This window comes from Bubalus bubalis, chromosome 21 (genome assembly GCF_019923935.1).
Source record: "Bubalus bubalis isolate 160015118507 breed Murrah chromosome 21, NDDB_SH_1, whole genome shotgun sequence".
Classification (NCBI taxonomy): Eukaryota; Metazoa; Chordata; class Mammalia; order Artiodactyla; family Bovidae; genus Bubalus; species Bubalus bubalis.
The window spans coordinates 14632800-14659527 of NC_059177.1; the positions used below are offsets into that span (position 1 = coordinate 14632800).

General features: G+C 54.1%; 1 protein-coding gene across 4 annotated transcripts in view; it reads left to right on the plus strand.

The window, feature by feature from the left end:
• Positions 1–4022: 4022 nt before the first annotated feature.
• The window catches only part of VIPR1 (vasoactive intestinal peptide receptor 1), a 31821-nt gene continuing 9115 nt past the window's right edge, over positions 4023–26728 (plus strand). Inside the window, exons 1-6 of one of the 4 annotated variants that reach the window (XM_006051814.3) lie at positions 4023–4250; positions 16242–16350; positions 20415–20522; positions 24374–24480; positions 26046–26152; positions 26567–26699. In XM_006051814.3, the coding sequence (XP_006051876.1) occupies positions 4173–4250; positions 16242–16350; positions 20415–20522; positions 24374–24480; positions 26046–26152; positions 26567–26699 (642 nt within the window). In that variant the 5' untranslated portion in view covers positions 4023–4172. Of the gene's footprint in view, positions 4251–16241; positions 16351–19934; positions 20305–20414; positions 20523–24373; positions 24481–26045; positions 26153–26566; positions 26700–26728 lie in introns of those variants that run through there. The other 3 variants (XM_006051815.3, XM_006051817.3, XM_025273088.2) reach the window with 3 other exon arrangements.

A 26728-nucleotide genomic window follows, 5' to 3' on the forward strand; every position in this document is an offset into this window, starting at 1 on the left:
CCAGACTGTGCTGTGAGCGCCTGAGCAGGGAGCCTTCAAGTAGTGCGTGCACGACTTGACTCCAGGAGGTGGGAGAAGACTGGGGGAGGCAAGAGTGGCACCCGCTGCTAGGATGCGGCAGGCAGCCAGGAAGCCAGGCAGGCTCCAAATGAGTAACTGCAGATTCTTTCCTGCCTTGCCTGTCATCATGGGGAAAGGCAAGTGACTCTCTCTCTCTTTCCCCCTACACCCTTGCACCCCTTGGATTCCTGCATCCAGAAGGGAGGTGGGGCTTGGGCCAGAGACTGGAGACTAGTTCCAAGGATCCAGGAGGAGAAACATCAGAACAGAATACTCCGGGAGAAATCCATTCAAGAGGACAGGAGGGAGCAAAGGGCAGGAGGTGGCTGCAGCCCCCTTCTCAAACCTGGTAAAGGCCAACTCAGAGCCACTCGGGCTTCAGACAGGGCGGGGGATGGGGAATGGCGATTCAAGTCTCTGCTTCCCACACCCTCAAGTAGTCTGTCTCCCTGCTCCTTACCCCTACACACCTCCAGTTTCTGATATCCCTCCCCAACCCAAGAAGCTTCCCCAGACCATTAGGCAGGTGAAAGGATGGTTTCATCAGATCCCAAGGATTCCCCAGGAGTAGGCCCCTGGGAGACCTCTCAGTGCCTCAGGACATAGAACTGGACATTCAGGAACAGCTGATCAAAACAAGGTCAAACTGACTCGTGGTTGAATTTTTCAAGTTTTTGTTTGTTTTTGCTACTTTCCTTTTCCTGTGCATTTTTTCACTTCTGAAGTTGTTTTGTGCCATTTGCTAGGTAAGGAAGGGTGGGTCTCCCAGGAGAACAACTCTGAAAAAACAAAGAAGTAATTTTCATTGTAAAGAATCTACATGGAAACTATTATTCCTTAGTCACCCGCTTCCTTCCTGGGAGTATGAGGACTGCAAGGGCATCCAGGGGCCCTGCCAGTCATTCTTACTGCCACCAGCCTGCCTACATAGCCCTCCAGCTAAGGAGGGGGTGTCGTGTGGACACCCTCCAGGAGAGAGGAGAGCAGCCACCCCAAGCTGGGAGCCATCAGATTTCCACCCCTCCTCCATTTTCCCAGGACTTCCCTGGTGGCTCTGATGGTAAAGCATCTGCCTACAGTGTGGAAGACCTGGGTTCGATCCCTGGATTGGGAAGATCCTCTGGAGAAGGAAATGGCAACTCACTCTAGTACTCTTGCCGGGAAAATCCCATGAACAGAGGAGCGTGATAGGCTACAGTCCACAGGGTTGCAAAGAGTTGGACACGACTGAGTGACTTCACTTTCACTTCCATTCTCCCCCACCTGCTTCTGCCACCACTCTGGGCCTCACCAAGAGTCACTTGGCTAAGTGGGGTCTTTGTTTTTTGTTGTTGTTATTGTTGTTTAGTTGCTAAGTCACATTTGACTCTTCTGCCACCCCATGGACTGTAGCCCACCAGGCTTCTCTGTCCATGGAATTTTCCAGGCAAGAATATTGGAATGGTTTGCCATTTCCTTCTCCTGAGGATCTTCCCAACCCAGGAATCAAATCCGCGTCTCCTGCACGTGTCTCCTGCATTGCAGGTGGATTCTTTACCACTGAGCCACCAGGGAAACCCCAAGTGGGGTCTGGCTGACTCCCTTGTATTCCCGAATCCTCAACCCCTTCAAATGCACTCTCAAGTACCCAAGCTATCTGTCCTCAGAGAGAGCAGAACTTCAGCAGGCCAAAGGACATGCCTTAATTGTGGGACTTCATGAGCATTATTCTGTAGGTAATCAGGTGGTGTGTGTGTGTGTGTGTGTGTGTGTGTGTGTGTGTGTGTAGAATGGGAAAGGGTTTATGAGAGCCAAAGCTCCTGGATTTGCCATTCCCATCTAGGACTCCTGGGGCACTGTGCCAGCAGAGATAACACTCCAGAATGAGGACAAAATTCCACTGCCCTGCTAGAGAACTGAGGCCTGAGTGGGGGTACTGGCTGGGCACAGGGAGAGGCAAGGCCCTCTGACCCCTGAGCCTAATCTGGCCTCCAGAAGTGAGAATGGCTGAGAAGTGGTTGGTGACTCATTCTTCAAACACTTCCTCCCCGGAGGAATTGAGTCCAAGCCCCAGAATGGCCAGGGCAAAGGCATCTCCACAGTTCCCTAGTCTGGGGAAGCGCTTCTGTCCAGGCTAACTGATTATATTTCCATAGTTTAATAGTTTATATTAGTTTATATTTTATATATTTTATATTACTTTATATATTTATAATAGTTTATGTTTAATAGTTATATTAAATATGACTGATTATATTTCCACTGGAAGGAGGTGGAACTCTAAGGGGAGTACAATAGCTCCCCAGGTCCTTCCCAGGCAAGAGATGCTGCTGACTTCTCCATCTCTGTGCCCTGCTGCACAGCACAGAGTCTGGCACATAGCAAACTATTAATGAATGTGAGAGGAAGGGAGGATGGGAGGGAAGAAGTGTAGAGAGAGAGAGGGGGGAGAGAGAGTAGAAGATGAGTTGACATGGAAGGGAAGAAGGAAAGGGAGGGCGGGAGAGAGAAGGCAAATGCTAGCATCCAAATAAGCCGAAATCGAGGAGGGGGCTGGACGCTCCTCCTTTCCTGGCTTTCCCTTGTCTCTCTATAACTCCATCCTGCTCCATCAGTGGCCAGAGTTCCCCGCGCTGTAGGGAGGAAAACCCCAGTGGGTCCGCAGGGAACTCCGTCGCACCTGCGGGTCACCCAGCGCCTGAAATAGCTCCTTCAAGCTGCCGCATATCCTCGCAGGCGCCCAGGGATGCGCAGCCCTCTCCGCCTCTCCAGAAAAAACCGCCCTCCCCCAACTCCTATCTCAGTCACTCACCAGTCACCCTACCCCACTGCCACCACCGCCACCTCCAGCCTCGATCTCACCTTCTAGAACCCTTGGAAAGAGGGCAAGGCAGCCACTTGCATTCGGTCCACAAGGAGACCTTTCAGGCCGCTGCGTCAATGAACCTGCGCCTCATTCTAAGGACTAATAAACCAAGCCCTGAAGATGCACGGTGGAGACTGGATGGTCCGATGTCAGCCGCAGAATCTTGGAAGCGAGGCATCGGAGGCAGGCGGCCCAGGTCCAGGCGTTTCTCTGTACCTCGGTTTCCCAAGCTGTAACATACGGAAGGCGAGAAGAGGAGGACTCCGGTTGTTTCAGGTCGGATGCGCGGGTTCTGGACTCGCGCGCTGGGAAACAGACCTTCCTTCTCCGCGCGATGGCGCTAGAACTTAGGTTCTGCCTTCTTTCGGAGGTGCTCCGGCCCCAGACGCGCGAGGGCGCGGACATGCCATCCTTCCTGAAGCACGACCCTCGACTGGTCATGAGTGATCCGAGAGCACAGCCGGTATCAAGCGCGCCCTACTAGGTCGCCAGGGCTCGAGGAAGGCACCAGGGATCAAAGAATCGGGCCTCACTTGCGCCCTAACTTTCCTTCGTGTGGCCTCTCCCGCGCGAGGGATGAGTTGGGGCGATTGAAAATGGATCAAACAGTGAGCCCCACTTATCTGAGGCACTTGCAGCCCAGAACCTTAAGCAAGTCTCGGCCTTCAGCCTGGGGGATCAAAAGTCACGTTTTGTCTTGTAGTCCGGCCCGCCTACACCTACCCTCCGAGGTGCAGAAGTGAAAAATGGGGAGACTGGGAGGCCTACTAGAGCAGGTGGCTCTGAAGGTGAACGAGCAGGGCGCCCTGGGGTGGGGCTCAAGGGGCATGCGGGAATGGGAGATCGCAGTCAGGCTCTTGGAAACGTCGTGAGCCAAGCACAGAAGAATGGAGCAGTTGGGCTCTCGGGATTCCCGGAGATGCGGTCCCAAGGGACGAAGGTCTACGTACACCTCGCGATTGAGGACCGAAGTGCGAGACTGGCGGGGGGAGCGCGCAGACTCCCTACTAGCCAGGGCGCCCCCCAGCCCCGCCCCACACCTGCGCGACCGCCCCGCCTCTACCGAGCCATTGGCTAGACCCGCCGCCCGTCAGACGAGCCCCCAGGGCCCGCCCACGCCCCCGCCCCCGCCCGGAGCGGCGCCTCACAGCGCCAGGACCACCTAGGCAGCGCCACTCTGTCAGGCTCCCCGCCGTCGGCCGCGTGGTGCGCCGCCCGCCTGCCAGTTACCGGCGTGGGGCCGCCCGCCGCCGGCTCGGGGCGGACCATGCGTCCTACAAGCCCGCCGCCCGCCCGCTGGTTCTGCTTGCTGACCGGCGCCCTCGTCTGCGTCCTCGGCCCCGCGGTGAGTGTCCTCCGGGCAGCCCGGAGTCCCGGGAGCTGGGGGTGGAGAAGGGGTGACGGGAGCCCTGCTGTGTGCTCACGTCTGTGTGGAGGGGATAAGGGGTGCGGAGCATGAGGTCTCGTCTTCGCTGCGCCTGAGACCGGATCTAGACCCGAGGGAGGGGTAGGGTCTCCCTCGCGCCTAGTCCCTACCCGCGCAGCCTGGAGCCCGTTCTGCGTCAGAATCTGGGACACTCGTAGAGGGGCGGCGGGAAAGAGCTGGCTCCAAACTTGCCTTGCGTGTAACGGCTGTGGGTTGGCGAAGTCAGTGAATGCAGGGTCGGGGACTGCGGGCCACTGAAATGGAAGGTCTGGTAGACAGTAGGTTAGGGGGAGGCTGTGAGGGTCGTCGTTGTGTGCTGTGCCCGCCGGAAGGTGTCTGTGGGGCATTAAGTTACTTGTAGGAGTGACATTGAGCAGCAGACCAAGCACTGAGCCCCCCCCTCTCCCCCCCGGGAAGGGGCTTTGGGGATCGGGTGACTGGCAGGCAGACCCTTCCTGTGCCCTCCCACTGAGCAGAATTGAAAGAGATGGATCCCAAGGTGCAAGGTGGTGGGCAATGAGGATTTGGGGTGGTGTTTATTGGAGAAGGCCAGACATGTGCATGGGAAGGGAGCAAATAACCAAGAAGCAGTGGCCACCCTCTTCCTTGCACTTCGGCTTCATCTCCACATGGGTATGTGTGTGTGTACCCCTGGTACCCATGTGTCCCATGTGTGGATGTGCCCATGTGTGTGCCTAGTGGAGGGGGGGACACTCACCTGGGCTGCCGGGCAGATTCTGGCTGAGGCAGGAGATGCATGGGTCATCTTCCTATAAGATCAGGGAAGACCTGAAGACTACCCAAACCCATTTTACAGATGGGCAAAATGAGGCCCAAAGATATCAGAGCCACACCTATCCCCCACCCATCAGACCTGGACTGAAGCTGATTTCTTTCTATCCCTCCCCTGGAGCTTGAGGAATCTGTGGTTGCTGCTTGGGTAGAGCCTAAAACATGTGGGTTCCAGGTGGCTGGTGGGTGGATGGAGTATATGGGTCATCTATAGTCTCTTCTGTCCCATGAGTATCTCCCTGACCATCACCTCCACCAGGGCAGGAATCTCTGTTTCCATCTCACTAATGTGCTGCACATTTGGGCTGGGATGCTCATTGCTTGTCCTGGAAGCAGACATTATGACAATTGGCATAATTCTTCTCTCACTGATAGCTATGGTGAGACCCACCTTCTGAGCTCTCAAAGCCCCACCAAGTTCTGGCCCTGAAGGCATACTCTGGCAACACTTACAGCCTCTCAGGGTCACAGAGCTTCCAGGCCTCACCAGCAACCCTCTGGCTCTCCCACCCCTGAGCTCTGACCACTCAAATTTTCCATGGATGAACCAGGGATCTTGGGACCACCACTGGCACCACATTCTCCCATTGCTGGAGGCTTCTCAGTCTAGGGGCAGACTGGTTTCAGTGGGGTCCCCTCTCCAGCAACATCTGCCCCCCACCTCCTGAGACAGTTCAAGCCTTGGTCTTGCCATGCCTACCCTCCCCTGTCTTTCCACATCTTACTTGGTTAGTTCCCAACTCCAGCTCCTCCTCCAGACAGCCTTCCCTGATTGTTCCAACCCACTGTGCCCTTCCCACTCTGACCTCACTCTTTAACCCTAGCCTGGGGCTTTTTGACCATCCCATGGGATCAAGGCCTAAGGTGTCTCACCCTCCCATGTCCCCTACAGCCCAGTGCAGGGCTGGGCCCGCAGAGGGAGGAGAAGGGACTCACCCAGGAGTCGATGAGAGCAGACTGGAATGAGGGGCCCCTATTTCCCTCTCTACTTCTCCCTTCTCCACACAAGCCACCACTTGCTCCCATACCAAATAGACACCAGGCAATCCTGCTTCAGCCAGACTCAGGGAAGGGGGGTAGTGTGTTATCAGAGTCATAAAATGGCAGCTGCAAAGTTCAGTTTGAAGACCCAAGGCCGTATCACTCCTGTTTATGGAGCCCTGACCTCAGCCTGAGAAGAGGAAATTTCTGAACAGGGAAGCCAAAAAGGAAAGAAAACCTCCAGTGTCTCAGAAGAGGAAGTCTTCCCCAAGGCCACCCTTCAAGCTTTCCATTGCCCCTACCCCCTGGAGAGTAGGCACAGGAGCTCCTCATTGGTAGCAGAACTGCTCAGGCCAGTGCCCAGCCCAAGGGCGGAGACAGGAGGTGTCATAGAGAAGGGGCAGACCCATGCCCTGCCCTGGGAAGATTCTCCAGCTGGTAGCAGAGAGTGGAGCCAGTGACCCAGGAGAACCAGCCCAGCCAGATGTGGGCTGCAGCCTTTCAGAACTGGGGTAATGGTCGCTCAGAGGAGCAGTCAGGGAAAGCTCCCTGGAGGAGGCAGGGCAGTCCCTAAAGAGTTTGGCCAAATGATCCAGTCTTCCACCTGAGACTATGAGACAGCCTCTATTGGCAGGACCAATGGGCCTGTCCCCAGAAGGAGGAGCAAGCCCTCAGCTCCCCCTACCCCGCTGCCCAGAGGCTGGGTTGGCCCAGGGATTCAGAGAGGCCTGGTTCCTCTGACTTCTCTCTGAGACTTAATGGCCGTCTCCTGAAAGCTTCACCTTGCCATAGGCCTCCTGCCCCAGCCATCTGCTTCCAGCTGCTCCAGGAGCTTCCAGGCTACCCAGCAATCCCGGCCCCTAGCCGGCCACCTGTGGTGTTTAGGAAACACAGCTACAGAGGGGTCAAGTCTCCTCCTTAAGTGAGCATGTCAGGTAGGCCTGCCCAAGGCTCCCAGGGGTGGGGGGTGGGCAGGGCTGTGCTGGAAGATCGAGCTCCCATCTGAGGTTTCCACTGTCCCATGCTGCCCTGACATCCGTCTTTCCAGACATTTCTAGAGCTTCCAAGATGAGTAGCCTGAGCTGTGTCCTCAGCACACTCCATGGCCAGTTGACCTGGAGAACATGTTTCCTCTCTGTGGAAGGGCCTCTGTTTCCTCATCACAAAAAGGAGGGTGAGAACCCTTGGCCAAACATGCAGGAGAAATGGGAAAAGAGGCCAGCTCCACCTTGGCTGGAGCCACGTCTTCCTCACCCCACCCCATCCCACCCCATCTCACCCCAGCCTCACAACTGACTATGAAAAGGGCTTGGCCTTCCAGTCAGGACTTCTGTGGTTGAAGGATATGAGAGTGCTGTGTGAACTGTGTGGCAGGTTGTTCCTTCCTCTGGATCCCCAGTCTGGGAGCCTTGTGGACCCTTCTTCAGCTCTCTCTTGTTCCACTTGCCCAGGAGTTTCCAGGGAAGGCAGGAGTCCTAGGCACAGGGGGTGGTTTGTCCTCTTGAGTGGCCAGACAATATGGGGCATGAGGTTCCAGGCCCAGGCAGGTGACAAGTCCTCTTAGGGAGGACTGGATGATGGGCCCTTCCGCATGGTGGCAGCCTCATGGCAATCCAGCCTGAGGAGCCTGCCACTTACAGGGGCTCCTCACTGTGCCCCTCTGGCTGTGGATGCAGGAATGGGGTCTGGGGACTAGACAAAGCCTCATCCCTTCCTCCTTGCTCCATCTTCTCAACCTCCTAGACTCCTCCTTTTCCTGTCTGACCTCCCCAACACAGAGCTGTTCTCACTGTGCCAAGGAAAATGTGCAGTGTGTACAAGCTCTCTCACATGCCTTAGATGTATTTCAGAAAAAAAAAGAAATACAATCTAATCTCTCTGCCACATTATGGGTTTTTTAAAACTTTTATTGTGAACATTTTCAAGCATATAAAAAAACGTAGAGCAAGTAGTATAATGAACATGGAAATTCCCATTTCCGGGAGTGATGTCACCAAAAACAGCAGTATAGGAATTTCCAATGTTTGTCCACTCCAAATTTCTAGATTTGAAAGTTATTAACCATTAATATTTGCACCATTTGCTCTTTTGGTTGAAGTATTTGAAAATACGTTATAGATATCATAGACCAAATTATTTTAAGATGCATCTCTAAAATCAAGGATATTTTCCTGTATACCATCATCACTCCTAATAAAATTAACAGGGATTCCTTAATAGCTGATATTCAGTAGCTGATGTCCCCCAGTAGCATTTAATCAAGCATCACAAGATGTGTGGTGATATTATCAGGGGGGAAGAAGGGTGTTGCATTTACTGCAAGGAACTTTCCTGCCTGTGCCATGATGGGACTGTATAGTGAGCTGGCAGGTGGGTGAGGGGAAGAGCAGGGGGGCCTTGAGCAGGTGGGTGGGCAGCAGGCTAGATTTCACCAGATAGGACTCAATCTTATCTGCACCCCTTCTCATGTGGTTCATGATGTGAAGGTCTGTGTCTCCCAGGAAGTGCCTCCGGCCATCTTGAAAACAAGTTCTTCCTGCCCAGGGGAGGGTAAGAGGGGTGAGGGGAGAAGAAGAGGGGAGAGGAAGAGGTCACCAGCCAACATGTCAAGGACTCATGGCTCCAGGTTCTGGTGCCCTGCTTTCTGCAGTTGAGCAGACACCAACATCACCCACAGACACCATGTTTGAAACTGAGTGTTATTTCTGCAGTGGTACCCAGGATGACTTTCAAAAGACAGAGGATTGAAACCTGAGTCCCTACTGCCCCTGCTTAGCAAAGTGACCTCATGGTAACAAAGGTAGTAAAGGCCCTCTTCGTGGTGATCCTCTGCAAAAAAACCTGAAAGGCTTCGTGGGCCTCAGTAAACCTCACAAGAAGGGCCTTTTTATGGGTCCAGGCTTAACACCAAGCTGAACTCCTTTGCATTCTAATAATGAGAGCCCTTATCCTGGTATCACCTTGAACTGCGGAAAGTTCTTTCTTGCCCCAGACCCAAGCTTGTGTCCCCATGTCTCCCTCTTTTTCTTACCCTCAACTCCCCAGCACAAGTTCTCACTCCATCCTCCTACTCCCTAGAGTTCAACCTTCCCCAGGATTTTTATTTATTTTTTGGCTGTGCTGCCAAAAATGTGGCATGCGGGATCTTAGTTTCTGGACTAGGGGTCAAACCTTTGCCCCTTGCATTGGAAGCACAGAGTCTTAAGCACTGGACTATCAGGAATGTCCAGCCTTCCCAGGATTTTCAGAGACGGGAGGCTTTGGACTATTGGCCAAAGAACGTGAAAATACAGGGAGGGTAAGAGAAATCAGACAGCAATAGGGGGCAAAGGAGAACCAGGCCTGAGACCTCTCCTCTGGTGGACACCGCTGCCACTTGTCAGTGGGAAGGACATTCAGGCTGCCTGGGATTCTGCAGGGCTATCATGCAGGAACTAGGCTGGCGTCTGGGCATGTGGGGCTGGGCTGGGACTTTGGCAACAACTGATAACCCTTGTCAATCCCCCTGTGTCATTTACATGTAACTCTCAACACAACCTTGATGTAGGTGGTACTGTCATTGTTGCCACTTCTACAGATGAACTGAGGTGACTTGCTCAAGTTCGCCCAGCCAGGAAGTGGCCAAAAGTCTGCTTCCAGAACTCGTGGACTTAACTAGGCTATGCCATCTTATAAGAGTAACTATTTCTTCCAAAGTGGCTGTGGCATGCCACACGCTGCCCTGGGACTTTAGAGATAGGTTTTAATTAATGAGATGTACACATCAGAAGTGATAGCTCAGGGAATTGTCTCACACATGTGCACCTGTGTAGCCACCACCCAGATCAACCTATGATACCTTCCTGTCAGCCCAGCAGACTCCCTTGTTTCTCTTCCCACTAAGATAATCATCTCTACTTCCTCTTGTGCCCTCTGAAAAGGCGGGAGCCTATTTCTCCTCTTTTCTGTGACCTCTGGATCCCATGATTTACCTCACCTTCCTGTGCCTGCCCCGACTCTTTTCTCCTCCTCCTCCTCTCCTCTCCACCCTCACTTCTTCCTTGACTACAAGATCTGCAACTCCTCACCAGTTCAAAATGAAGGGGACATCCAGGAAACTGGTTTGCGGTCTTATGTACCTTTGATCACACTGTTTTCTCTCTGAGTCCTCAGTTTCCCCGCATGACCCTTTGATGCTCCATTATTTCAGTGGTGGTAGGGAGAGGCTTAAGTAAATCGTGGGATGTAACATGGTAATGGGAGCCTCTGCTCTCTCTGCTCCCTTTCCATGGCTTTTTCCAACTATCCCTAGCAGGAAAAAAAAAAGAGAGAGAGAGCCCTCCTTTGACAAACCTCGGAAACACAGATCATCCACGGTGGCCCCCAGTGCTTGGTACCTTACAGGCAGGAATTTCTCCTGTTTCATCGATTCCAGCCTGTTGCATTTTAGATGCTTTCAGAGACTAGCTGCTCCTCAGAGGGACTCACGTGCCCCCACCACCCTGCTTCTGTCTCCCTTGGCTTCTTCTGCCATAGTTCTCTGGCCCTGGGTGAAGCAGGGGCTTCCCATCCAGGCCAGTATCTGTGGTCTCAAGCTTCCCTTGAGGGGAGTTGGGTATGGCCCCCAACACCTGAGGTGGGCTCACCCCTCTCTTGCTAAGCCCCCAGCACCTAACAACTAGAACTCCCAGCATCTTCCCCCTTTGCCCCACCACCTCAGCCTTTACCCCAGATCTCAGGGGGCCCCATTAGGAGGAGAAAGCAGCTCTCTCCCAAGCCCCTTACTGTGGGAATAGACAGGAAGGGGCGTCCTGAGCAGGTGGAGTTAACAAAACATGGCTAATCCAGACCCCCAGCCAGACACTCAGGACTATACTGCAAATCCCCAGGCAGTTACCTCCCACATGCAGCCAACAAAATGGCAGGAGACACAGGATCAGAACCGCAAAGATGCTAGGGACTTCTTCATTCTTGCCTGAATCCCTTCTTCTGGGCTCAGGTATGCCTGTCACAGAGAAGGTATTGGGGAACTAGACTGGGCTGAAGCTCTCATCTTAACCCAACTGCAAAGTGAGGGCTTCCCAGGTGGCTCACTGGTAAAGACTCCACCTTCCAAGCAGGAGACACAGGTTCGATTCCTAATCTAGAAAGATTCCCCTGGAGAAGGAAATGGCAACTCACTCCAGTATTCTTGCCTAGAGAATTCCATGGACAGAAGAGCCTGGTGGGCTACAGTCCGTGGGGTCGCAAAAGAGTCGGACACGACTGAACAACTAAACAAGGTTGGACTGCGTTTGAGCCCCACTTTCTCCTCTCCACATGAAGTGGCAGGAGACAAGTTAGGAGATGTAGGCAGTGGTGGGGTTTGGAAGGGTTGGAGTGCCATTTTGATGTATGGGCTTTGACTCCTAGGACCATCAGAGATTTGATGCAGGAGAATGAGAATGAAGACACACGGTTTACAAAGATCCCTCAGGTTGCAGGTGGTGGGGCTGAAAGCTTCTGCACTAGTCCAAGCAGGGACTGATGAGGCCTGGCCCCTGTCCACGTCTCCAAACTTGTTTCCTGATGCTTCCAGCACCCCTTACTGAAGCCACATCAAACCTCTTGCAAACGTGACTGTGTTAGGCGTTTTCCTGCCTCTGTGCTTCTGCGCACACTGTTCCTACTTTCTGGAATGTCCTTAGTTCAGTTCAGTCAGTTCAGTTGCTTAGTCGTGTCCAACTCTTTGCAACCCCATGAATCGCAGCACGCCAGGCCTCCCTGTCTATCACCAACTCCCGGAGTTCACTCAGACTCACGTCCATTGAGTCAGTGATGCCATCCAGCCATCTCATCCTCTGTCATCCCCTTCTCCTCCTGCCCCCAATCCCTCCCAGCATCAGAGTCTTTTCCAATGAGTCAGCTCTTCGAATGAGGTGGCCAAAGTACTGAAGTTTCAGCTTTAGCATCATTCCTTCCAAAGAAATCCCAGGGCTGATCTCCTTCAGGATGGACTGGTTGGATCTCCTTGCAGTCCAAGGGACTCTCAAGAGTCTTCTCCAACCCCACAGCTCAAAAGCATCAATTCTTCGGCACTCAGCTTTCTTCACAGTCCAACTCTCACATCCATACATGACCACTGGAAAAACCATAGCCTTGACTAGAATGTCCTTACTCCACCTCTAATTATCAGACTCTTACACAACCTCAAAGGCCCACTACTGCCCATTCTCTGTGAATCCCACACACCAGCTATATCCCTTCCCTGGGGCCATAGAGTTGGCTGTATCCGGCTGGGAATTTTCTAATTTTGTGTGTCTGGAGTGCAGCAGGATAATGAGGATGTTTAGAATAGGAAAATATATAGAAGAGGAAGTTCAAAGTCTGCCCGAATTCCTCAGTGATAAGGCTAGAGGAAGCTGCCCTGGCCCTGTCCTCCAAAGGGCAATGGTTGACCAGATGGCCCGAGGCAAGCCCACAGAGAGGGATTGATGCTGTCCAGACCAGTGGCCAGAGACTTAGGTCCTTTGGGAAATGTGCATTGCTGACTGACCTCTGGTCCCTCTTTGGGTCTCTATTTCCTCTACCATTCTCCAGATGGGGCCCAATACTTGGCCGTGGTGAAAGCAGAACTCCTCTTCTAGACCACCTCCACTTTACTCAGAGATATCCCAGGCGACCCCAAGGGCTCCTGCCCTGCTTCTACATCATGCCTCTCAGGAGAGACTCTGTTACTGTGCTTCTGGGGGAGCAGAGTTGCCTAGAGAAGTTAACCCCGCAGTCTGCACCCTCAGAGAGTAGCAAGCGGAAACTGCCAGGAGCCCTGAGATGCCCTCAGTGATTAGAAAACAAATGTGTCCTGGCAAACAGCAGGGCCATAGCCCAGGCTTATGAGGGCTCAGCAGGGACTTCCCTAGTGGTCCAGGGAAGACTCCATTCCCCATGGAGGGGGCCTGGGTTTGATCCCTGCTCAGGGAACTAGATCCCACATGCCACAACTAAGAGTTCACATGCTGCAACTGAAGATCCTGTGTGCCAGCACTAAGATCCAGTACAACCAACTAAGCAAATAATTTTTTTTTTTTTTAAAGAAGGCTCAGCAAATGAGGGCATCCTTTGTCCTAGTCTCAGAGCACAAGTCTGGACTCTTGGTTACAGGGACAGAAAACTCAACTGGCTTCAGCCATACAGAAAGGTATTGGGTCATGTTGCTGGAAGCAGGGTTGGTTTCAGGCATGGCTGCATTCAAGGGCTCAGACAATATCCAGAGGATCCCATTTTTCTCCATCTCTTTTTCCTGCCTTTAACATGCAGCTTTCATCACTGGGTTCTACTTGGCAACCAGGTGGGAGCAGTAGTTCTAGCCCCTGCATCCTCTGAGGTTTCCAGTCCAGTGGGCAAGAACAAATCCACTTACCTAATTGCTTAATCCGAGGTCCCAGGAATGAGCTTCCTGGCTCTGAGGAGTGAATTGGACCATGTGCCAGGCACTATGGCCAGGAACACTAACTGACTTAAGTCTGGTTACATGTTGATCCCCTGAGAGAGGGTTCATCAGAACCTATGGACTAGGAGTGGGGAAAGATGTGATTTCCCAGACAGAATGAGGATATGCCACCGGAGGAGTTGTAAAGAATGATAGAAGGCAGTAACTCTGATGTCTACTACTTACTATCCATCCTGCTTTCACATGGAGGAGTGCATGCTCATTTGCTTCAGTCATGTCTGACTCTTTGCAACCCCGCGGACCTTAGCCTGCCAGGCTCCTCTGTCCATGAGATTTTCCTGGCAAGAATACTGGAGTGGGTTACCATGCCCTTCTCCAGGGGATCTTCCAAACCCTGGAGTTGAACCCGCATCTCCTGCGCCTCCTGCTTTGCAGGCAGATTCTTTACTTGCTGAGCCATTGGGTTTAACTAAAATTGGTTGAGGGGGTGATGGGAGCTGAAAATGGGCAGAAGAGGCAGGCTAGGCTGGGGAAGCACCAAAAGGCAGAACACACCCTGTGACTGAGGACAACAAGCTTGGAAGGTACCCTTGGGAGAAGTGTGCTCCAACAAAGCAAGAAAGACCAATGGTGGGACACAAGCTGGGCTGGCTAAACCCCAGATTCCTCTTCCAGAGTCCACCTTCGGGATCCTTCTGGCCACCCTTGTTCCTATGCCCCAGCAGGATGAACCAAACACAAATCCCTTAAGACAAAGCTCCATGAGAATCTTCGACACTTTGGGGAAAGAGGGGAAGCATGTGACCCAGCACCCAGACCTCACTCACCCATGAGCCATTAGCATGAAAGCCACACAGAGAACGTGGGTTCCATCTCAGACTGTTAACTCTACCGGTCAGTTAGGGTAAAAATATTAGCTGGTAAGTCATTTAAAGGACTTCTCTGGTAGCTCAGCTGGTAAAGAATCCGCCTGCAATGCAGGAGACCTTGGTTCAATTCCTGGTTCAGAAAGATCCCCTGGAGAAGGGATAGGCTAGCCACTCCAGTATTCCTGGGCTTCCCTTGTGGCATAGGTGGTGAAGAATCCACATGCTATGCAGGAGACCCGAGTTTCATCCTTTGGATGGGAAGATCCCTTAGAGGAGGGCATGGCAACTCACTCCAGTATATTTGCCTGGAAAATCCCCATGGACAGAGGAGCCTGGCAGGCTACAGTCCATGGGGTCACAAAGAGTCGGACACAACTGAGCGACTAAGCACATATGTCATTTAAAAGCTAACATATGGAAAGTAACACAGATCTATTATGGAGCATGATACAGTTGTTCATATAACTGTTTAAAAGAAAAGGTATGCGATTTAAGATTGTGGTCCCTCTTTGGAGTCACGTGCTTACAGTGGGACTGACTTGTCTAGAGCAACAGTTAAAGTCACACCCTTGGTGCCTAGGGGCCAGACAGGGATCTCCTTAAAAGAAGGAAATAAGGGGAACCCCCAAAACACTTGTGCTCTCCCCAAAACCCTACTGCAAGAAGCCTTAGAGTCATCAGGGGCGGGGCCTGAAGTCCATTTGGTCCATAGGGAAATTGAGGGCCAAGACCTTGTTCCAGGGTGAGGGGGACAAGCTGGAAGAGACACTAAGAAATTCTGATTCTGGACAATCTTGCGGGACTCTCCCCACAGCCATGTTGGGGACTGTGGCATTCTTCTCCCTGGGCAGAGATGAGGAAGTGGGGTGGCAGCCACTTCCCTAATGCCAAAGAGACTGGCTGAAACTGCCACCAGCCCAGTGGTTCCTTTACTGAGGCCTTTACCACACCTTTCTCCACAAGACCTGACTCCCAAGACCTGTTTTTTCCGGCTATTCTTGGGCAGCTGTCATCCCTACTCACATGTCTGCCCCAATGCCAATATCTCCCTGGCACACAGGTTTGACTTTACCCTTAATCCCTGGCCAGGGCACAGCAGAGGGAGAGGAAAAGCCTGGGCTTCTTGGTGACCTCTGCGAGAGGAGGCCTGGTTGGATCATGAGCCATTCTAGAGGGGCCTCTCTTACTTCTTGAGACTTCCCTCACCCTCACTAGATCTGCTAGAGCTTGAATTATTCAGAAGCTAAGAAGCAGGGTGGAGGGTCTGGTCAAGGAGGACCACCATTCCCTTCCCATACTGGTGACCCAGGGGAAGAAGCACAGGCTCCAGGAATGGGGACAGAGGATGAAAGATGGAGCCAGACTCCTGGACTCCTCCCAGGCCTGGCTCCGAGAACCAGAAGACAGGGTCCAGCTCAGAACAAGGTATTACCTGCTGGGCCCCACTCATCCACAGAGACTGAAACAGGGACCCGGGGCTCCCAGCCTAAACTGGAGGTCCAGTGGGCCAGCTCTGGGCTCCAAGGAGAGGCCCTCTGACCTCTGTCCAGAGTTGTGCCACCCACAGAGATGGTGTTGTTACAGCCACAGTACTGCTGGAGCCAGCAGGAGGCCACGACAGGGCCCTCACAGCAGAGGGCTTTGCGGGGGACACTGGATAAGAGTTTGGGGTCAGATCTAGGTCAAGCTCAGACTTCAGTCTAAGGCTGAGTTCAGACTGGGGCCTGGGTTCAGTCTGGAACTTGGGTTAGTCCGGTGACTGGGCCTTGCTTAGCCCCATGCTCCTGGAGCTCCCGGACGGACAGGTAGGCTGTGGATGAATGAGGCTGACGGGTCCCCCTCCCTGTCTCGCTCCCCCAGGGCGGCTGGGCGGTGGGGCTGCAGCAGGAAGAGTGTGACTATCTGCGGATGATCGCGGTACAGCACGAACAGTGCCTGGAGGAGGTGCAGCTGGAGAATGAAACAGCAGGTGAGGCCCCTGGTGGCAAGAGAGAACCCTTCTCCCTTCACGTAGCCCACCTCCCTCTCATCGTGAGCCCTGCTCCACCCTCAGGTCGAGGCTGCCTAGCGACAGGGCCATCAGATCACCTGGTATCACCCTCTGGTCTTCACTCCCCAATCTTGTGCTCCCCACGTTTGGCTCAGCAACCGTGGGGTAAGAATGGAAGGAAATAGAGGGCTTCCTTTAAGAGCTGTTGCTGGAGCCAGACTCACAAGGGCGGGCAGGATGTGGAGAAGCAGAGAGTCTGGGAAGTCAGAAGGTGCCAAGGCCGACTGCCTGTGGCGGGTGGGGAGTGGGTGTAGAGTTCATGCCTCTCTGGGAGGGGGAAGGGCTGAAGCAGTGGGGTGCCTGGGCCAGCTCCGGGTCTCTCTCCCAGAGGTCACCTCCCTGAAGCTGGGGTTACAGCTACAGAGCAGCCTGGCTCAAGAGCAGGGATCATTTGTTCTTCCTGGCTCCCCCGTCCTCCCATCTCACTGAGGCTGACAGTCATGAACCCCAGCCTAAGTCCCTCCTCCTGGGCTCTGATTCCCACCTCCTACAGCACTGAGTGTGTGCAGCATCACAGACGGTCTTTGCCTCTCCCAGCTCTCAAGGAAGGATGGCCCTCTGTCTCCCAGGGCCCTGAAACTATGGCCCGGGGGAGGGTCAGCCAGACCTGCCTACAGTTTGTACGCCCCCCTGCCCCTGCCTGTGGGGCAGGAAGTCAAGACCAGGCTGCACACAGCTTTGGAAAGTCTCAACAGTGAGATCCAGGATCATGGGCAGCCCGGAGAGGCCCAGACACCAGACTCTAGGCCCCACTAGAGCACCTCCCAGGCCCCGAGGGTGGGCCACCCTTGTGATCCCAATGAGGTCATTGCTGGCGCAGGGTGCCTGTAGGAAGCCAACACTCTGTCACCAGGCAGTCGGCCTGAGATGCAGAGGAGGCCATGAAGGGTCTGTGGGCGGTGAGTCTGCCCCATGATCTTGTGCAGGACTCTGCGTGTTCGTGCACATCTGGCTGTGCACTCCTGGCCCATGTCTGTCTAGGGCTGCATCTGTGCCTCTGGAGCCTGTGTCTGACTCTGAGTGTCTTTGTATGTTGGAGGCATATGTCTGTGTAAGCCTCGACCTGCCTGGATATGTCTGCCTGGTGTGTGGTGTGTGTGTGTGAATGTCTGTGGTATGCTCAGTTGTGTCTATACATGTGTGTCCGTGAGTTGTGTGTGTCTCTCTGTGCCTGTGTTTGCTTATGTCTGGTTCTTCCATGTTCAAGTAAGCATACCTGGATGCATGTTTACATGTGTGTCTGTGATTCTATGTGCCAGGGAATGCTTGTCAGCGTGTGTCTGTGCACACACATCTGTAGAATGACACAGCAGAGGCTCCCACCCTGCCTCGCCATCCCCCACCCAGGCTGAGCTTTCTTTCCCATTGAGGTTGCAGCCCCACTGTGGGCACGCATAGCCAGCCTGGGCCCTGGGTCTCTGTGGGCCTGGTGACATGTGCGGTGGGACCTGTGTGGCCTCCCTGGGGCAGACACACAGAGAATACTCCCGGGCCCAGCTCACAACCACAGGAGCCCCAGATGCCCTGCATTTTCTTGGCTGTCACCCCCTCTCAGCTTCCTGACCCTGCTCTCTCCTGCAGGAAGCCTCCCTGACCAGGTACCGGCCCCTCTTCCTTGGCTTCCCCCAGCCCCACCCCACCCGCCAGCCTGTGCCCCAGCAGTTCACAGCCCAGCCCTGGTGGTACTGAGATTCCTTGAGGCCAAGTGTGGCCGCCCCGGGGGCACAGAGCCCAGGCTCCCTCCTCTCTGTGCCACTTCCGGTGAAGTTGAGCTCAGGACACCCAGTTCTGAATCCATTCCTGATCCGGGTGGCCACTGGAAATCTAGAGAGCCTGAAGCCTGGCAAGAACCCAGACACAATAGCAGGCCTGCAAACCAGGGCATGCCTAGCATTGTTAGGGCTATCCATAGACCAGCCAAGCAGAATTCCCAGAGAAAGGGTCTTGAGTCCTCCGGACCAGGCAGAGGGCAAGCAGTTTGCTGGAGACCTGGAGCTAGTTGTGTAATGGCTCTGTCCCTCAGTTGTTTGTCTGTAAAATGGGAGGGTTAAATGAGTTCTTAGCGTAAAGAGGGTAGAACAATGTCTCCCACATATAAAGGCTGCATAAGTGTTTGCTGATGATACCATTAACAGGATCTAGCAAGATTTGACTGGCAGCCACATGGCCTCCAGAGATGTGGGCACAGGGATGGAAGAGAGACGGGAGCCCTAGTGAGGCCACAAAAGACTCAGGATAGGATGGGTGGTAGTGGATGGGGTCCCTGAAGCAGGGAGCCTGTGCTCTCTGACCAGGCCCCGGAGATCCAGGTGTTCTCAGCCTTCAGCTGCAGGTGCCCCCTGGCTCCTGCAGCCCCAGAAGGCACCCCTACTCTCCCCACTGCTGGCCCACCTTTGTATCCAGAGCCTCAAGGCTCTTCCCCGAATGGGGATGTCCTTCCGCCTCCTCTTCCCAGGCCCTGTTCTTGGGAACTCGTGAACCTTCGGACCTGGGCTGGGCTGGGTTTGGCCCAGCTGGCGTTGACTTTGGCTCAGGGGTTGGGTTTCCTGAGTAAATCTATGGGACTGGCAGTGTTGCAAAGAGACAATTAAACCTCCCTCGGGGGAGGGCATCCAGAGGAGTCCTTGTTCCTCAGGGGCACTCAGACCCTGAACAGGCAAGACCACAGCACTGGCATCTGCCTATTCAAGCGGACCCCTAGAGACCCCACTGTGCAGGCTTCACCAGCCAAGGTGAACAGGTGCGCAGTGGAGAACACAGCCTGTGATACAGGGCTTTATCCGAATTCACTCCCTAATCACCAGCCTCTGTCACAGTTCACAATTTTATTGGATTGGAGGCATTTGTGTTGTTTTATGGTGGGCTTCTCTGGTGGCTCAGATGGTAAGTAACACACTTGCAATGCAGGAGCCCTGGCATTCGATCCCTGAGTCAGGAAGATCCCTTGGAGAAGGGAAGGGCTATCCACTCCGGTATTCTTGCCTGGAGAATCCCATGGATAGAGGAGCCTGGTGGGCTACAGTCCATATGGTAATTTGGTGTTGTTTTATAAAGACTCCTCAAGAACTAGATAAACCCCAGTATATTCATCACCCTATCATACCCAACAGCTCCTTTTTATAACAAATATTTTCTAATGCTTCCTTTACTATTCTAAAATGAAACTTAGGACATACACCTTTTTTTTAATGATGTCCTAATTATAACGTAAAACAAAAATAGAATAAAGACATATATAATAAAATACTGTGTACACATTCCAGCACAATCACACCAAAAGATAAGAAGACAGAGTCTAAAGGTTGTACCTATAAATATAAATTCTGGGAATGTGAGAGCTTTAAATGTAGATTGATATATACGCTGGTTGCATCACGGACCCAGGTTTATGGGCAGCATTGCCATAAGTAACGTGATTTTCCAAAACATTGAACAACTCTTAGTAAAGTTCAGAGCACAGCAAAGCCCAGCCTTCTCTCCCTTTACTTGGCTGCTTCTTTCCTGGAAAACTTGTACTGTCAAACCCATACAATAAGTGCCTTGTGTTTATCTGTAAAATGGAGTAAGAGTCTAGCCTCTGGTCATTACAAAAGGTTTTCGTCTGTGCAAACGCCCAGCAACTCATTTGAGAGTCCCAGACACTACACAACTCACCGTTGTGCAGGACCGCGCAAAATGCCGGCCTGGCATCCCTGTCGCCTGTGCGTCGAATGCTGGGGAAGCCCCTCCTCACAAGCTCTGCTACAAACAAACCCCCTCCACTGTTCGAAACACACAAGGGGAGCTCTGTCTCTCACCAAAAACCGTGGACCTGTAGTTATGCCTCCTTCTCCTCCCTCCCTGTCTCCCCTCTCAGACTGGAGGCTCCTCAAGGTGGGAGCCTAGACAAGGAGGAAAAGAGTGGGTGCCTGTGGGCTCAGGACCAAGGCTGGAGGCCCCTGGTGACTACGCTGACCCGTGTGTCCTCTGCCTTCACCCCACAGGCTGTGGCAAGATGTGGGACAACCTCACCTGCTGGCCAGCCACCCCTAGGGGTCAGGTGGTTGTCTTGGCCTGTCCCCTCATCTTTAAGCTCTTCTCCCCCATTCAAGGTAAGAACCTCGGTTTGAAGGGCGGGAGTTGGGTGGCAGGAGTAGAGGTGGCTGGAGTGAGGAATCACCTCTCAAGGAAGTGAGAAGGCAAAGGAGGTGCTCAAGGGGCTAGAACAATTAGGGGTGTGGGGGGCCTTCCTGGAAGAGGCTGCATTATTAGCTCTCTGAAGGGCTCATGGGATCTGATTAGCTCTTCCCAGAAAGATAAGCATGTGGGAAGGGCTCACTAAATATTTGTTCAGCGATTGATAACTGATTGACAGTTATGACTCCCATGTTCCCATTTTGGGGGGCTGGTCTTGGTTCATTCTTTCACTACCTGGAGGCAATGATCTTCCAGACTCTGCGAAACTGGCCTTTCTTGCACAAATTGTCAGGTCCTGCTTAAGTGAATGTGCACATATATGGCAGAAAAGAAAAGGGGGGAACCTCTTCAGGAAATGGGCCGTCTTGCTACTGAATAATTAAAGGGGCTTAGGGCACATAGTCAGTCATGCTTTCATTCAGAGAATGTTTGTTAAACACCTACTGGCTTGACCGGCACTGGGCTGGACAAACGCAACATGGGTCAGAAGGATAAAATGCTCTGTGTTCAGGGAGCTCATGTTCTAGTTGGAGAGACATTTAGCAAGAAAGCACATGCAAATATTGTAAGTAGTAAGCAGTGCTGGGAGAGAGAAGAGGCAGAAGCAACCTAAGGCAGCTGTCCTGGCGGCCTCTACAAGGAGGTGATACTGGGACTACTGTCTGAAGACCTGGGCTGGGAAAGAGTCTCAAAGATCCTGGCCGGGGAGCCGCTGAGAGGATCCACAGCCCGTGATATGAGCCCTGAGGAAACTCAGTGGAGGCCACGTGAGCTCGGGGGAGGGAGGAAGGAACAGGGCCCAGGCAGGCCGAGGCCTGGAGGGCTGACAGGGCGTGGGCTCTCCCTGTGTTCACTCAGAAGCCATGACGGAGGTTGTGCAGGTGACGGACACAGTCCAGTTGGGGATTTTTAACTGATAACTGCTTTCTGTGAGAAGAGAGGATTCTGGGAGTACAACCCCAGGGCAGAGGAGAGATGCTGATGGTTTGGACTTGGGTGGACAGCAAGTCAGGGGAGGGAAGCAGGAAGGTGGGGGAAGAGGGAGGGAGAGATCCAGCGTGCCCCGCTCAGGTGTGTGTTTGATGAGCTGGGGGAGGACAGAAGGAGGAGCAGGGCTGGGGTGAGAAGGGGTGGTGATGGACAGGACCTAGATAAGAATTGAGAGGATGAGCAAAAAGTCTCTCTCTCCAGGTGACCTTTCCCCCTCTGGGCCTATTTCCCTATTTGTAAAGTGAGAATGGGAGGGGGATCAAATCGTCTCTGTGAGGCAGTCATGTTTTGTTCCCCAGTGCTCAGGGATGCGTGCTCAGCGGTCAAGAAGATCTGGGTGCTGTCCTTCAGGGTGGCCTCCGTGACATGCCTCAGCCACAGGCATGTCACAGTCCAGGCCAGCACCCTGCTAGCCCAACCCTCTTCCAGGGGGACCCAGCACCTGGGCAGGTAGGAGCTGAGCTCCCTGGGGCAGCTCTCATCATGCTCCCTTCAGCAGAGCCTGGCAACCAGCCTTTCTTCGGATCCCTGGAAGCACCCGCTAATTGCATTCCACTCTGACACTATGCTAATTGCATCCCTCCTGAGGCTCCTCCTTCTGTCCCTGCTGGAATTGAGAAGGCAACTCCTTCACTTGAGAACCGGAACTCCAGCCCACCATCTGGCTAACACGGAGGCCGCCAGCCTCACTGGGGCCCCCACCAAGCCCTCGGGCTGATGAGAGAAGGCAGATCTTCCTTAGGTGGAGTCAGTTAACTGCTCACTGAACCCACCATGTGACAAGCTGAATAGGAAGTACACTTTACCCCTCGGTGTCCATCAGCCAGATGCCCTTGTGCAGTGAGCAACCCGCACAGCTATCCTTGGTGACCTCTGAAAATGATGGTGGGGAATAGGAGACTGGGTTAGGGGCTGAATCTGTAGGGGAAAGAGGGTGTGTTTTCCTGGGCAACTAGATGAAAAAAGTGTAACCCAGGAAACTGGCCTAGCCCAGCGCCGCTTCCTCTGCAAAGTCCTTCCTGCCACAGTGGCAGGAAGGAACCTCACAGTGGAAAGAGACCCAGCCGACTGCTCCTTCCTGGAGATCCCCCCACCCCAGCCATCCCTCAGTTCCCTATCCAGAAAATGGGGTGACAAGCACCTCCTTCAAATGGCAGCCAGAAGGATTCACAGAAATAGTGAATAGGGAGTTACCTGGGATGCTCTGAGCACACGGCAAAGTTTCAAAATATTAGACATGCGCAGTGACCCTCCCCAAGCTCAGGCTAGCTTGACGCCTCCCGCCTCCTACAGCTCTGCACCTGGACACCTGAACTAAGTCCTCAGTCACGTCAGTGCAGATGAGGGTCAAAGTTACCTGGGAAGACTGTGGGGACCGCACCTGCTCTACCTTGTATCTCCTATGTGGTTTTGGAAAAGTGACCAGCCTCTTGGAGCTTGGCTCCCCAACTGTGATAATTGAGGGGCTCCAAAAAGATAATGTGCCCGAAGTGCTCTATCCAGTATACCTGGGGAAAGTTCTCAAAACGTCCGTGGTGGTGATGGTGATGGCGATGATGTTGATGGTGGCGCTGACGGTGGTGGTTCAGGTGAGAAAGCAGCTAGAAGGCAAGGATGTCAGGAGCCATCTTCTTTCTCAGTTCCTCCTCATCACCTCGCTTCATCTCTTTCCCTAGTCTTTTCTCCTCCCACCTTCTTTCTCAACTTCTTACCTCTTCCTTCTACCTGTTCTCTCTCCTCTCATCCTCTCTCCCTCTCCTTTTTCCCTCCTCCTCCTCATCTCCCTCCTCCTTCTCCCTCCCTCCCGAACAACAAGCGAACAACAAGCCTGGCAGGCAGGCTGTCTCCTGGACTCGGTGTCTCTGTAAGCAGTCCTGGGATAGAAGCAAGGGGGCTCCTCTTTGTCTCGCCCATTTCCTATCCAGCCCCTCCCTGCCCTGAAGAGGGGGACCCTAAGGGGTACCCCTCACCTCACATGGCCCATTAATGGTCCTGTCCCTTGGCTGCAGCCCTGGGCCTCCAGGGACAGAGGACAGTACACTGCCCCGGAAACCCAGCCTCAGCGGTTCAGCCCCGAGGTTCTGCAATCCTGTGTGGCTCAATTCTTCTCATGCTTGCCATTGCCTGGGCAGGTGCTCCTGCCAGGAACTCCCACTTCTCCATGTGTCAGGACTTCACATCTGTGCCTTTATAAGATGTCCTCCAACTCTTACCCACCTCCTGCCTTACTCTGGTCCCTCTCCAGCAGCACATCTGAACCCCTGGCCCCAGGGTGTGGGAGGAAACCCAGACCCATAGGCCCAGGCAGACTGACCCAGGAGAACTGGGCAGGTCTGGGCCCCTTACCCCAGCCAGAAGGCTGCTGTCTGTACACACGGGACCAAGAAACCAAATGACACAGTAGCATCCATGACCCTGTGACAGGAGTCAGCATTCAGCTCATGCCAAGGGTCAGGGATCAGTCTGTGCCAAGGATCCAGGCTGCCTGTGATCAGGGTTTAAATCGCACTGAGGTCAGGTTTATACACAGCAAGGGGCAGGAATGTCTGCCCTGTCATCTGTGTGGGAGGGTCCACTGGCGGCCCTGGAGGGCTTCTCCCTGCCCCAGGCTGCCCCATGGTGTCCTGGACATCTACGTCAGAACAGCTGGAACCTGATGCTGCAGTGGGTGGTAGGAGTAGGGCTGAGCCCACAGATAGACAGCCTCCATGCCTACTCCTCCAATCTGCCAGCTCCCACCTCAACCTCTTTCCTCTCCACCCCACCCTCCACCCAGGCCGCAACGTGAGCCGCAGCTGCACCGAAGCGGGCTGGACGCCCCTGGAACCTGGCCCCTACCCCGTTGCCTGTGGCTTGGATGACAATTCATCGAGTTTGGATGAGGTGGGCCTCCATGCACCACACGCACGCACACATACACACACACGAGTGCCTGGGTCTGCTGGCTCCTTCCACTCTCTCCCACCAAGGGGCATGGTTGCCCTCTGTGTAGGAGCCAGGACTCCTGGCATCTGCCCTCCCCAAGCCTCCTCCCTCTCCAGGCGCACATTCCCAGGGGCTCATCCCCTGGGACCCCTGAAGGGTCCAGGAGGATGACACATAGCAGCAAAGCTGAAGCATCACCCTGAGTCCGCCCACCCCACCCCCTCACAGGAACATTGCTCCAGCCCTGAGCATGGCAGGGCAGACAGGACCCCTCCCCCATCTCATGCAGAAGGGAAACCGAGGTGCGGGTCCTGCAAGGAATGGCCTCAGATAACCAGCAGCCAGTCAGAGACAGGGCCAGGGCCATTGTCCTCAGTCCCAGGGCGGGAGCTGCCCTGGAGCAGACCGTCAGTGGTCTCTCTAAGGATGTGGAGCCAGAAGCCAGGGAGAGATACTGATGGGGAGGCTGGAATATGACTGGAGTCCCGAGCTAGGAGCCCCTCACAGCTTTGATGTGTGAACACAGTCTGGCTGTCTGTGATGACTTCTGTCCCACTCCCGATGCTCTTCACAGATAGGGACTTTTACTGCTCCCAAGAGGGCAGCAATTTTCTCAGAGGCCTTCAAAGCCCACCAGATCCTCAGGCAGGATCTAAATCCACTAAATCCTATCTAACCACTGGCCTCTATTCCAGCAGGGAGTGGGAGGTGGGGAGGAAGGAAGGGCTGCCCAGTGACCTTGGCTTTGTGTGTGCATCCATGGGGAGTGGGCAGCAGGAAGCCCTCAGCATCCAACTTTGTCCCACCTCCCCAGAAAGGCCAGAATGCCCTCCTCCTGCTAACCCCAGCCCTGACAAATCACAAATTTGTGACACTACCCACCCCTAGTGTCTTCTTTGGGCTTCCCTGGAGGCTCAGTGGTAAAGAATCTGCCTGTCAATGCAGGAGACTTGGGTTCGATCCCTGGGTCGGGAGGATACCCTAGAGGAGGAAATGGCAACCCACTCCAGTACTCTTGCCTGGGAAATCCCATGGACAGAGGAGCCTGGAGGGCTATAGTCCATGGGGTCACAAAGAGTCAGACAAGACTTAGCGACTAAACAACAACAGTGTCTTCTTTACCATTGTCTTCAGTGAGGAGGGAGGGCTTCGTGTGAGGGTCTGAAGGGTGAGCAGTCTTATGCCCAAGGATACCAAGCCCAGAGTTGGCCCAGAAGGTCTGCTGGATACATGACTGAAAAGTGAATGGATGGGCCAGTGGAACGTGTGGCATTTTTGCTCCTTCACTGACATTTCTCCGTGAAGGAGCAGAGAAGAGTTGAGATCAACCCCCAGCCCCACCCTGGGAAGCAGCCCTGACTCGTCTGTGGAAACCAGGGAGTCAGGGGGTCTGGGGGCTGGGAGCCCCAGGCCTCAGCCTCCTGGTCTGCCAGGGCAGGGGAGGGAGGCAGGATGCATAGGGCACCCCGCCCCTAGGTGAGCGCCCCTCACCCCACCCAAGATCCTCACCCCACTCCCTCTAGCAGCAGCAGACAATGTTCTACAGTTCTGTGAAGACCGGCTACACCATCGGCTACAGCCTGTCCCTCGCCACTCTCCTGGTCGCCACGGCCATCCTGAGCCTGTTCAGGTGAGGACCAGCCCAAGCCACAGGCCTCAGAGCAGACCGACCAGGTCACTCCTCACCCAGGCATGCTGTTCCTCGCTCCATGGTCAGCCCCTATTCAGTCCTGCCCCTGCTCCCCTTCCAGGCCAGCCTCCCCTCGAGACAGCAGGCCACTCAAAGTGTTCCCCTATGTCAGCCTCATCCCTCACAGGGTGCCAGTCACTGGGGGATAGGTCACCAGAGGCCTGTGCCCTGGAAGGAGGTACGGCAAGCCAGGCTGCACATGTGAATAGGATGCCGGGGGACAGGGTCCCCCTTGAGGGCAGGGTCCGCATTCAGAGGCTTCGAGTCCTCCCCTCTCTCAGAGCTCTGGATGTGTTGGATGGGGTGGGGGTCTGAGGCCTTCTTCGGCCTCCCAGATCTGGCCGCCTCCCACAGGAAGCTCCACTGCACACGGAACTACATCCATATGCACCTCTTCATATCCTTCATCCTGAGGGCCGCCGCCGTCTTCATCAAAGACTTGGCCCTCTTCAACAGTGGGGAGACGGACCATTGCTCCAAGGGCTCGGTGAGGACCCATCCAGGCCTGCCGCCCTC